General features: G+C 46.5%; 1 protein-coding gene across 1 annotated transcript in view; it reads right to left on the reverse strand.

Moving 5' to 3' along the window:
• GPD1L (glycerol-3-phosphate dehydrogenase 1 like) overlaps positions 1-12,495 on the reverse strand; it is a 44,025-nt gene that overhangs the window by 6,923 nt on the left and 24,607 nt on the right. The window contains exons 5-7 of the mRNA XM_019727743.3: positions 11,272-11,384; positions 2,078-2,311; positions 1,670-1,776 (exon numbers count right to left, since the gene is read on the reverse strand). Coding sequence (XP_019583302.1) covers positions 1,670-1,776; positions 2,078-2,311; positions 11,272-11,384 — 454 coding nt within the window. The remainder of the gene's footprint in view (positions 1-1,669; positions 1,777-2,077; positions 2,312-11,271; positions 11,385-12,495) is intronic.

The raw sequence follows: 12,495 nt of genomic DNA on the forward strand, positions 1-12,495 counted from the left end.
GCTCTGCCGGTGCAGCTTCGGGAGGCAGGCACAGGGAAAGGGCGAGTCCCACAAGACTGCATTCCAGCCGGAAGAAAGGGGGTGCCCCTCTAACTGGCAGTGACCTCATTAAGCACAAGCACAGCCTGTTCAATTTCTAGTCAGAAGAAAGAAAATGGGACATGACTGAAGAGAGGCATCTGCTCAAAGCCGAGTTTCACCTGCTTGATTACACCTGCTTTTTAAGGCAGGTTTTGATCCCAGAATGTCAGTTCCAGTCTGTCTCCTCCTGGAGTGAAATGATGGGTGAACACAGACTAACTGCCAGCCAACTTGTTAATTCGTAAAATCCTATCAAAGGCACCCCTTGGTAGCACACAGATGTCACTTTAAAATTGTGATGGGGAGACACTAACCATGGCCAAACACCCAGGTTATTTTTCAAAGACTTTAAACAAATTCCTGATAAAGACTTAATGGTCTGTAGAGTAGCCCAACCCCACACAAACACAAAGCTGTCTGCTGTTAAGTATGTGAGGAAAACCATGCATGTCAGAGGTGTTTTCCTTTTAGTCACGATTTAAAGGTAATTCTCCTCCTCTGGAGGCTTGTTTATGACTTTCATCTCTGCCTGGCTGATTCTGAAAGCCATTTCAGAAAAATAAAACGCAAATTAAAGAAGGAAGACAAACACCCTGTCCTCCCTCACTTTCCACTTAAAATAGGAAACGCTAAGGCTGATCCATTTGTACTGGGTAAAAAGGGGGACAGCTGGATGCGGCGTGATGTGAAGATGCATGGTTGGGGCCAGCGGACACCTGGGCTGACCTGAGAGGATGAGGGAGACGCAACCAAACAGCCAGCAGACGCCACCCATAACCACCTCCGGCAGCATCAACACAGCTGCCCAGCTCCCTACTTTCGCAGGCAACCAGACTTGCCTTCTCCCAAAGAGTATTATGGAGACTTAAGGACATACAGACTCTGCCGCATAAACAGTTCCTAGGTGCTGTGATTGGCATCATGATTATGGAGGAAGGCTCAGCGAAGCAGCAAGATGACAGGGCTGTGCGGCAGGCAGGGCCGGGGTCCCAGCTAGGTGGGGCAGCTTCTGTGGTGCTAAGGGCTTACTCCCTGGATAGGACACAAATCAAGCTGACCCAAGCCCACCTTTACCACGTGACCAGCCCAGAAAGCTGGATGCATCCATCGGTGTGCGATGGAGAGACTGCAAGGCTGCTCACCAAACCTTAACACAGGTCACTGCTCCTGGTAGAGTTCTGGGGGGCGCTGCCTTTCCTTTTTTCTCTGAATTGTTTGGCAGTTTATTAACAAGACTCTCTCTTTTTATAAAAACAACAAAGCAATCTTTTTTTTTTTTAATTTAAAACTTAGCACCTCTAGCTCTTACCAAACACCCTACAGGAAGAACCAGAATCTTAAACTTCGTATTTTGTCATAGGAAGAATTGAGCTCTTCCCCCTGAAGTTGGTCCTGGTTTTGTGTTTGTGTAAACATTCATTTTTAGGGTTGCCAGACTGTTCCTGCCACAGACGTTCACGTCACACAAAGGACAGAACTAACCCCGCTGGCCTGCGCACACTTGTCAAACAGCTGTGCACTGACGAGCTGGTGCTCCCTAGACAAGTGGGAAGCTGACCGTGTGTCTCATGGACACTGGGTGACTTACTTCTCAATCAGCCCCTTCTGTTTGAGGATGCGGTACACTTCAGCAGACGTCTGAGGTCCTTGGAGCTTCTGCCCATTCAGCATCTCCTTCTCCAACTCTTCGATGGTCTTAAAAACAAAGGATGGGGGGGGGGGGGGAACTGGATGGGAAAGACTGGAGACTCACTTATTTCAAGAGGAGAGCGGGGGAGGGGAGCTGCACGCCTTTGCTGCGACCCCGGGACAGACGAAGACGTACAAGACAAAGGACATAAACCTCAAGTACCTTTAAGTAAAAGCAGACAGGTACACAGGACAACCCCGCAAACAACAAATGCTGGCCTCCATCTCCACCGGAATGTGGCTCACCCCAGCCCAGGGGATCTCAAGAGAGGAGGCAGGGGTGAAGGGAGGGCAGGCCCAGGGCTACCTTTCCAGTCTTGGCAAACGCCTCGGCCACCCTGCGGTTCCGGCCCCCGTAGCAGGTGGTGATCAGGTCGGCCACGCCGCAGCTCTCCAGGAAGGTGGCTGTAGACACCTGGCCCTTGCAGAAGATCCTGGCGAAGGCGATCATTTCCATGAGCCCCAGGCGGATGACGGCCGCTTTGGTGTTGTCTCCACTGCGGAGGCCGTCGCAGAACCCGGCTCCCACCGCTACGATGTTCTGCAGAGGAGACAAGGAAGCCAGGATGCCGTCACACACCCAGTGTGGGTGAGGATGAGGGCACTGCAGCAGGAGAGACCCAGGTAGGGACCACGGGCTCCCGCACAACCTTGGGTTCTGCTCTTGTACCCGTGAGTGAGTGACAGAGATGAAAGAAGGGACCAGGTTTCCATATTCCCATTTTCAGGACAAGGAGCCCCGATCTGGGGTCAGCAGGAGGTGGAAGGGGGAGTCCACAGCATCCATGCAGGAAACGAGAATGCTGTGGCGGTGGTCTCTGGTTAAATACCATTTGGATGAACTTCTTTCCCGTTTTTTTTGTTTTTAATCAAATGCTTTATTCAAATATAACACTCATACAGAAAAGTACATAAATCATGTGTACGGCTCGCATTTTCACAAACTGAGCACATCCATGTAAACAGCACCCTGACCAAGAAAGAGAACATAACCAGTGCCCCAAAAGCCCCCCTCAGACCCCTTTCTAGTCACATCCCTTCCCCCACCAAAGGTCCGCCCTCCTGACTTGTAACAGCACAGCATTGCTTTACCTGTCTTTAAACGTTATACAAATAGAATCCTACAGCATGTAATCTTTTCTGTCTACCTTCTTTGTCTTAATTCAACATTACATCTGTGAGATTCAGCCACATTTTTACACATAGCACATTTATTTCCATTGCTGCATTGTACTCTACATGTGAATACAGTGCCATGAATGTATCCATTCTTCTGTCGACTAGCACTGGGGTAGTTTCCAGTTTGGGGCCGTTACAAATGGTGCTGCTAAGGACCCCTGGTACATGCCCTTTGCTGCAGGCATTTCTGGTGGGTGTGTACCTAGGAGTGGAGCTGCTGGGTCACTGCATCTGCCTATGGGTAGCTCAAATTTCAGCCTTTTGTTTCATTTCATAATCCCTACACCAATATGTGTGGAGCCCTCGCTCTTTGCATGGCACTCACTGGACAGGTTAGATCCAGACCTGCCTCTTCAGAAGCTGATAATCTAGTTCACAGGTCAGCACACTAAGGGCCAACTGCCAGTTTTTGTAAATAACGTTACTGAAACTCAGGTGTATCATTCATATATGTACTGCCTACAGTGCCTTTTGTGCTGTAACAGCAGATTTGAGTAGTTGTAACAGAGACCATACGATTCTCAGTCCCACATTTTCTACGGGGCCCTTACGGAAAAAGTTTGCGTAAAATGTTTGGCCCCGACCTAATAAGAAAAATAAAATGTGGACACAAATAACTGTAATGCTCGACTGAAAATCTGCCTTTCATTTCAACGCATGTATTTCAAGTGAGCATGCCTTGTGTGGGAAGCCCTACACTGAGCCTTGGAGGGCAGGGCGGTACTGGGGGGGGGGGGTCAAGGGTACCCCCAGGGAGGAGCTACAAAGATAGAATTCGACGGAGGTTCTCCTCACAGAGTTGCCAATCTCGCTGGGAAAAGAGAAACAGCCAAGCACAGCAGGAGACAGAAGGAGGACAGTATGCCAAGAAGTGGGGGCCACAGGCTTCATTTCAAAGCAAGGAAGGCTGCACAGAGGTGGCAGCATCTGAGCCAGGCCTTAAATTGATGTAAAATCAGACAACCACATATGACAAGTAACGAGGGCACAGAGGGTACTCATTTGGGACAGCAGGCGAGCCCCCAGGTTCCTGGCCCTTTCCACGTTACCAGCTCCTTCACCAAGAACTCTCGGTGCTAGGAAAAATGCAAATATTTTGACTCTGTCTAACCACCCTAGCATTTTTTATACTACCGGGTGACTATATAAGGATTTGGGCCTTGAGAGAGATATTAAAACATGAAACTTAGCTGGTAGCAAATGGAAAATCAGTAAAAATAAGTGCATTTTGTCCTTCGAAAGTTTTTATTAATGAAAGGCAGGCTATTTCTTACACCGTCAGGCCTATAAAATTTGAGGGATGAGGTGAAAAACGGAATGAACTGGGGAAGAAAAGTGACTTCTCTGGTTGATGCAGTTTTTGATAAAATACACCAGCCCCAGTCCTGATGTGGCTCACCCTGAGAAACGGATCTGGCCACTTACGACACAGCTATCGCTCACCAGGAGGCCGAAGCCACAAAGCCACTTCAGATGACAAAAGCCTGGAGAGCCCTCCTGAAGCTTTTGTCTGCTTCGATAGACAGAACCCTCCCTTCCCAGCTCCCACAGGGTGATGGCAGAAGGACGAGGGCTAGATAACAGGGGATCAGAATGGCAACGTCCCTGAATGTATCGTCTCTTCCTCGGTAATAATATGGATTGCTAGCTATTCTCACTGCTATCAACACAGAGAAGAAAAAATTCTTGAAAAATACTCAGAAATCTGACAACGAATGCATACATGTTTTAGACAAATTCACACTATTTCTGTGTTCTAGGTAGTCTCCCAGTACGGTTCTGAGCTCCAGCAGACCAGCAAAGCAGCTCCCAGTGGATCACTCTCTCCCCACGAAGGCCGGACTCCATGTAGACCTGGGTTCCTACAGCTATAGGTAGAGCTGACAGGACTCAGAGGTCTTTTGGATTAACAGCCTGACCAGGGAGCATACGTTTTCAGAAGGCACTAACTTCTGCCCGTACCTGCAAAAGCTTCGCAACCCCTTCCCGCCTGAGCCACTCAGGCAACGCACACTGCAGGTTTTATCAGCTCCCTGACAGCAGTCTTCTGTCCCCAACTACCTGCTGTGTGCGCACAGTGAGGAGGCAGTGGGCGGTTCCTGGCTTGGCAGCACCGCGTGAGAGGAGAAGGGACAGGCTGTGTGAAAGGAGCCTCGAGAGATGCCGAGGGGCAAGGTGGGATCTGGTTCTGCAGCTCTGCTCCCGAGGGGACCTTTTAGATGGGCGCTGGGCAGAGACTATGAGCCGGGCATTGTAAGAACACCCAGGACTGGGTGTGTTGTTGAAGTTATCATGGCATCGTGACGAGGCCCAGGATCCAAATGGTTGGATTGCTGACATGGCTCTCTGATGCCTCCTCTGTCTTCTTTCATCACATGTGACCCCTTCTGGAGGTTGCCTGACCACCCCAGTAAATGTCTACAGACTGAGTGGGAGATAACAGGGACTTCTGTTTGGTAAGAGGCTCCTATACACAGAGGCGAGAGGGGTTATTTATTAAGTGACTACAGGGAGCCACATGAAGTCCACTGCACACACTGGAATTCTCGCGGCAGCCCTGACAAGTGTGTACCTATCACCTGGCTGGCTCCGAGAGGGTCGTGGCTTGCCGAGAACACCTCGCTGGTGAGGGAGGCAGTTGGGACGTGCCCCTGGTGCCTGCTTCCATAGCCCCCCTCTTTCCCTGTGCCCTGCTGCTTCTACCGTGGGGCAAATTTGGCCTGGCCACCCCCACCGCTTGCTGGGTCAGAGACCTTCCTGACCCCTCTGCAATTAGACGCCAGAGAGGAGTGTCTGCATTGAGGCTTGGGAGGTAAGAAGGATAGGCTCGGGAGGAGAAAAGATTTATGGGGAAAAACAATAAAACTAACTGTAACAGTTAACCTTATCGAACTGTTTCAGTGCTTCGTTTATAATACTATCAACGTGTTTAATCTTCGCAACATTCTTCCAAGGCAGGTCCTGTTACATGCGCAGTAAGAAGGGAGGAAACTCAGGCACACAGGGTAAGTAGCTTGCCTGAGGTCACACTGTCAGGACCTGCAGGGCTAGGTTTCCAACCCAGGCAGCCTGGCTCCTGAGTCCTCTCCAGGGAGATCACACCACTCTAGGCCCAGCGAGTGAAAGGCACAGAAGAGCCATCTCAGCATCAAGATAAGAACTTCCTAACGGGAACAGTTGAAGCCACCCAGAGACAAAAGACTGAGGCAAAGGACTGAGCTCTCCGTCACTGGAAGCATTCAAGCAGGAGCTGTAAGGATGAGCCCTGAGCTCCAAAGCAGTACGTCTGATCTTTCATGTCACTGCACTCAGAGAATAGGCAGATGAGGCTGCCCATGGCCTGGGGGCTCCAGCCACCCTCTCGGCCCCTTCAACACAGGGTATATGGGTGGGGACGCCCTCACAGTTTCCACTAGATGTATAACCTCCCACGAGGGGTGGGGTGGAGGGGGAGGGAAACGGGCTACTGCAGGGTAATCTCTTCCCTCCTGAGGGGACCCTGGGCCTCAACCCAGTTTAATCGCCTTATGATGGATCTTGAAATCCTTGCTCTTTCCCTCCACCACTTATCACTGTCAAAAGAAAAATAAACACACTGAGCCAGTCAGATCATGTTTGAATAGTATTCGAGCAGATGTCTTCTGAGATCGCTCAGCTGTGAAAGTTATCATTATCCACTGTGCATTTAAATCTGCTTTAAACTGTTCTGGAGCTAAAAATACCATGATTTTCAGAAGATAGTCGTCCTTGAGCCCTTCCCCTTTTCCTGGATTGTGGCAACACCTGAGGCATTCATCCACCCTGAAGTGCCACCTTTGCAATTCCGAATTGGGGCGGGGTGGGCGGGACTCAATTCCTTCCACTCCCATCCCCCCAACAAAAAGACTATCAAACTGGAGGTGTAGCCCACACCACCTGAAGGTTATGCCAACACTCACCACTCATGAAAAATGAGTGGTGAGTGTTGGCGTCACACTCACCTGAAACCAACTCAGCCTTCACTGTTTTCTGTCCATCCAACAATCTAGCTCCTAGTGCATTTGATCTAAGAGGAAGGTCTGTCTGCAGTGTGTGGGCTTACCATAGGCAAGGTACCACGTGTGGTTGGCAGGGTGGGACCGGTATACGGCAGCCTGGCTGAGATGTCAAGGAGGGCTGAGGTCAAGCCCATAAAAGAAGCTGCCTTAGCTAGAGCGGTGTTGTCCGTAGAAGCTTTCGCAATGATGCAAATGTTTTATATCTGCTCAGCCAGTACAGTAGCCAACAACTCACTGCCGAGACGCTCTAGAAAGACTCACGTATGAAGCTAATGAGTCTTTGAAATGGGGTACTGTGACTCAGAAACGGAATTTAAATTTTTAAAAAGGTTTTAATTAATTTGAATGTAAATGCAAATAATTAATTTGAATGTAAATGCACATATGGCTAATGGGGTCTGGTAGTGGCTGTCATCGTAGCATGGTTTATCAAAGCCAAAACACTGAAGGTAACCTACACGTCCAACAATTAGGGCTGGTAAACCTCACCACAGACAGCCCTACAAAGGAGCATCATGAGTTCGTGGCACAAATGATAGGTTTATCCCCTAGTCCATTCTCCTCTTCTTCCAGAGTAATAGAGTCCCTGATTTTCATGCAAGTATATGGCTGCCCAGGGGGGGAAATAATTATTTCCCAACCTCCCTTGCAGCTAGGTATGGTCAAACAACTAAGTACTGCCCATTGCGATAAAGCCAAAGGGTTACACTGTGACTTCCCAGAACCTGCCTTAAAAAGATAGCTGCCATGTACCGTTTGTTCTTTCTTTCCTTCCTTCCTTCCTTCCTTCCTTCCTTCCTTCCTTCCTTCCTTCCTTCCTTCCTCCTTCCCTCCCTCCCTCCCTCCCTCCCTCTCTCTCCCCCCTTATAATCAGGAAGGCAGATGTGATGGTTGGAGCTCTGGCGACCATTTCAAAACATGAGGATGATGAAGGGGTTCAGAACAGGCCTCCCCAAGATGTGCTACTTTGGCATGTGGATTATTTTGAGCTGAAAGCAATCAAGACCGTGCAGGCTCAACAGACACTTTTACCTTTCCCTTAAAGACTTTAAATTGGGTCTTTGCCTATAATAAGAGTTATCATCAGAAATAACTTTTTATGACCTATCTATAAGGCAGGGCAAACATCTAATTACTGAACATCTGCTCTTATTGGCCTGCTAATTGCCCTCCTCCCTTCTGAAGCCCCAGGCGCCTTATCTTACTCCTTGCCTCAGGGTGTCATATATATCTCATTTTCCCTTTCTGTTTCTGAACCTCTCCTGCATGTGGGGGTCTCTGACTCTCACGTATATGAGTTTCCCGTACGTATGTATAGAATTAAATTTCGTTATTTTCTCTTGTTAATCTCATGTCACTTTAATTATTAGAGCAGCCAAAAAAACCTAGAACGATAGAATAACATTTCTTCCTCCTCCATAAGCACAAGTACTGTCCTTGTGAGCTGGAAGGAGCCTGGGTCCCTGAGAATTCTGTGCAACAGAGTTGTCATATGGATTCAGGATTTTCACATAAGAAATAAATGTTCTACCTGTTCAGCCACTATTATTTTGGGTCTCAGTTAAAGAAATTTAATCTTGATAAAGCATCTATTCAAAATGATAACATAGATTGAAATATACACTTATGACTTTTGTACTTTTCTATATGAGGTACCTCTTAAAGTTTACATTAAAACAAACGGAAATACACCCCCAGTGAAAGAAGCCAGACACAGAAGAGTACATTCTGTACAACTCCATTATAAAAATTCTAGAAAATGCAAACTGTAGTGTACAAAAGCAAATCAGTGGCTGCCTGGCTGGGGGGGAGGGGGGAAAGAAGGGGGCTTGAATTGCAAAGGGACATGTGTAATTTTGGGGGGACGATGAAAATGTTCTGTATTGTGGTGATTTTCACGGTGCATGTACACATCTGCTGAAACCCATTGTATTACCTATTTTAAATGGATGTAGTTCAATGTATTAATACATGAATTACAGTTAAAGTTGTATTTAAAAAAGACTATTGTCTTACTGATTCAGAGATTAAAATAGCTAGGAGGTAAAAGACATTCTGAAGAAAGTAAGAAGCACTGGTACAAAATGATTTTGCATAATTCCCTTTGATTTTCTTTCTTTTTAAAAAAATCCTTGTAGGGAGTTGTTTTCCTTTTTTTTTTATATCAAACTCCCTCATGTTTTTGAGCAAAAAAAAGACAGTGTACATTTTTAAATTTGCTAGTATGGAGAAGATTACTAAAGGTCGTTAATGTGAAAAGAATGAAACATGTCCAAGTATTTGAACAGTAAGATCCAGGTTTTGTTTTAAAAAGAGGATATACACACAAGCTAAAAGATTAGAAGGGAATACAGCAAACCCTGACAGTGGTTATCTCAGGATGTAAGGATTATCAGTGGCTCTCACTTTCTTCTTTACACTGTTCTGTTGTGTGAAATGTGCACAACTTTCATAATCAGGAAAAAACAACAACTAATTATGTAATAACACCAACACAAACATGTGCCATCTGTCCTTGCTTTGGCCGGCTCTGACCAGGAAGGGCTTCATTCTATTCAACTACCTGGACACACGCGAGGAAAGTCAGGTCGGATACACTAGCGAGGAACGCCAGACTAAGCTTCTGAAATCCGCATTCATACTCTGTGCCAATATTTTCTATGGGAGTCATTTACTCTCTCTGGAATTCTATCTCCTCATCCGTACGACAGCATGGTTAGACTGCTGAAATGTCTGTCTGTCAGTTTTCAAAACTCCCAGCTCCAGTGCAAGCAGACAGGAATGATGGTAACGGGTCCTATTTTAAAGGAAAACTTAGGGGGAAAATGATAAATGGTCCTCAGCCCCCATCTACCTCCAACCCCCCCCGCCCCCCCAAGAATCACTCTGTCTTGGTAGCAGGTACAAATCCACTCATAGGCTTCCTGCCAACAAAAATGAAAAGCCATTCTAAGCTCAGACACAAGACCAGCTCAGACACAATGGGGTCCCATTAACAGGGCTTTTCCAGAGCCCTCAAACTAGACTCTTTCTCCTCCTCCAAACCTTTGTTCAGGGCGGGATCTCACAGCTTCCTCATCTACCTCCAAAAACATCCAGTCACTTAAAAACAGCTTTGGAGTGACACAGATCCGTGCTGAGCAATTAGGCTTTCTTGATGCCCCTGCTGTCGAGTGGTCATTAAACTAATGAAGGACTATTAAAAACACATAAAAATCCCAACCAACGAAAACAAACAAAGCAGCCGAAGCCGGTGTCTCAGATGTGCAACGGCCACCTGTAATGGGAGGGGCGCCCCACACAAGCCTTTAGGAAGATGGACACGTGCTGCCCGGGAGCCCGGGTCTTTGGCTTTAATTTTTAAAATTCTTCTTGCATAGGGACATGTGACTACACATACACGTGATATTAATTCTAGAAAGTGGTTTTAAATACGGATGAGAAAACACGGTGTACAATTTAGAGGAAGAGTCAGAAGGCATTCTTTGGACCTTGGTTTCCTCAGCATTCTTTTAATCTTCGCAATGCTTACCTAACAAAGTGAGGACAATTCCAGATCACCTAATTTCTTTTCCTAGGTGCTCAAATTCCTGAAAAGCAGCTTTTGCTACAAAAGAAATGACTCAGCAGCCCAGCTCCCGCTGGCTGTTTCTCAGAATCCGTATAGTGAGAGGGACCTGGACCCCAGTCTTTAAAAGGCAGAAGCAAGTCAGGAGCCCAAAGAGTGGAAATTTCTCTTTACCCTCCCAAGCCCCTGGCCAATAGAAGCTGCTCTTTTCATTTGATCTTTTCCCCAAGATAAAACTATTCTTAGAAAAACCTCCTCAAGCAGCAGACTGTTTTCCTTTAAAAAGAACCAACTGAACCATCAAACCAATAGAGTAGCACAATTCAGAGGAAACAAGTTCCTTTTCCTGCCCCAGATAATAGGTAGGAGAAATATCTGAATTAATAGAAGACTTTGCTCGCAGGTAAAACTACAATCGAGGCACTCTCTGCATGCTTCCCAAATATGAATGCTGCCGATTCCCCAAAGAACAAAACACCACGATTCTCCCAGATTTAGAAACAAAAGCAAACCGGGAGTGAGAGAGGACCTAGAACCACCCAGGAAAGGCTGGGGTGAAAGTAGGGAGTGATAAACAAGCCTCCCAATTCACTATCCTTCCCTGAAGTACATGCCCAGAACACAGGGCCCATTCTTCGGGATGAGATTCCAGAATGCTAACAGTGCCTGTACACGATTAACTCCGCTCCGTGAGTGGAAATAACAAGGCGACTTCACCTTAAGCGCACCACAGAGTTCCACAGTGTCAGCATCGTCAACCACCGTGATTCGAAAATTTGGAGTCTGCAGAAGCTCTTTGAAGAGAAGGCCATTCTTCATTACCTTGCTGCCTATTGAAAGGTTAGAAACAGGCAATGAATAACAGTCTCTGTCTCAATGTGCACATCTAACACAGTTCAAAATAACTATTTTCTTATTATAAAAGGAACGTATGTTCACATTACAGAAAATTTCAAAAATTCATAGGAGTAGAAATAGAAGATAAAAAATATCCTGTAACTGCACCACAGACGATCATTAACAATTTGCATACATCTTTAACTTACTGACATATGAATATACATAGATTTTCTCAAAACTGGGAACATAATGTGTCTGTGGTTTCGTAATCTGCTTTCTCCCATTTTACGGCAGGAATACTTTTCAATGACAGCATATCTTTTCTACATCGTTTTAAACTGCTGCTTTGTACTTTTCCGTGTACATGTATTATATTTTATCTAAGTTATCTTTCCAGTGTTTGAAATCTAAAATTGTTCCAACATTTTGCTCCCATAAACACTTATTGGCTCAATTTCTGGTTTCCATCTGTAACAGATTATTGTTCAAAACCATTCACCCTCTCGTTTCCACGGCATAAGGGTGCATTCATTTCTACGGCTGTTAGTCTTGACCACATGATGTGCTTGGACTTACAGGGAAGGGGGCATATTCCCCCATGCCTTGGCTTTCGGCTCAGCTATGTGACTTTCTTTGGTCAATGGGACATTGACAGACATGATGCATTAGAAGCTGGAAGCCCACTGTGCAGTAGGGCTGGTTCCCCTGTACCAGCAGGAAGATGACAGACACATGTAGTAGAGCTACCCCAGCTGTCCCAGTCACCACCAGCTGACCCTCCATGGACTCACAGATGTGTCAGCTGTGTTTATTTTATATGCCACTGAGATGCTGTGAGAGTTGTTAGTTAGCATCACTATGGCAACAGAGAACTGATACAACACCAACAAATATTTTCTCTGACTACACTGCAGAAGATGGCAATGCATTCACAGTACTTGTTTTCGCTAAGATCTGTCCCTTCCCTTGGGACAGTGCCTGGAATGAGCTGGAAGCTCAGTTGTTTTCACACATTATTTTGTTGTTGTTGTTGTTTAGGGACTTTGGGTTAAAACCCAAAACAAACAAAAGTAAAGCGTGATGTGAAATCCACTCTGGTTG

This window comes from Rhinolophus sinicus, chromosome 5 (assembly GCF_057876585.1).
Source record: "Rhinolophus sinicus isolate RSI-liver-muscle chromosome 5, RSI-T2T, whole genome shotgun sequence".
NCBI lineage: Eukaryota > Metazoa > Chordata > Mammalia > Chiroptera > Rhinolophidae > Rhinolophus > Rhinolophus sinicus.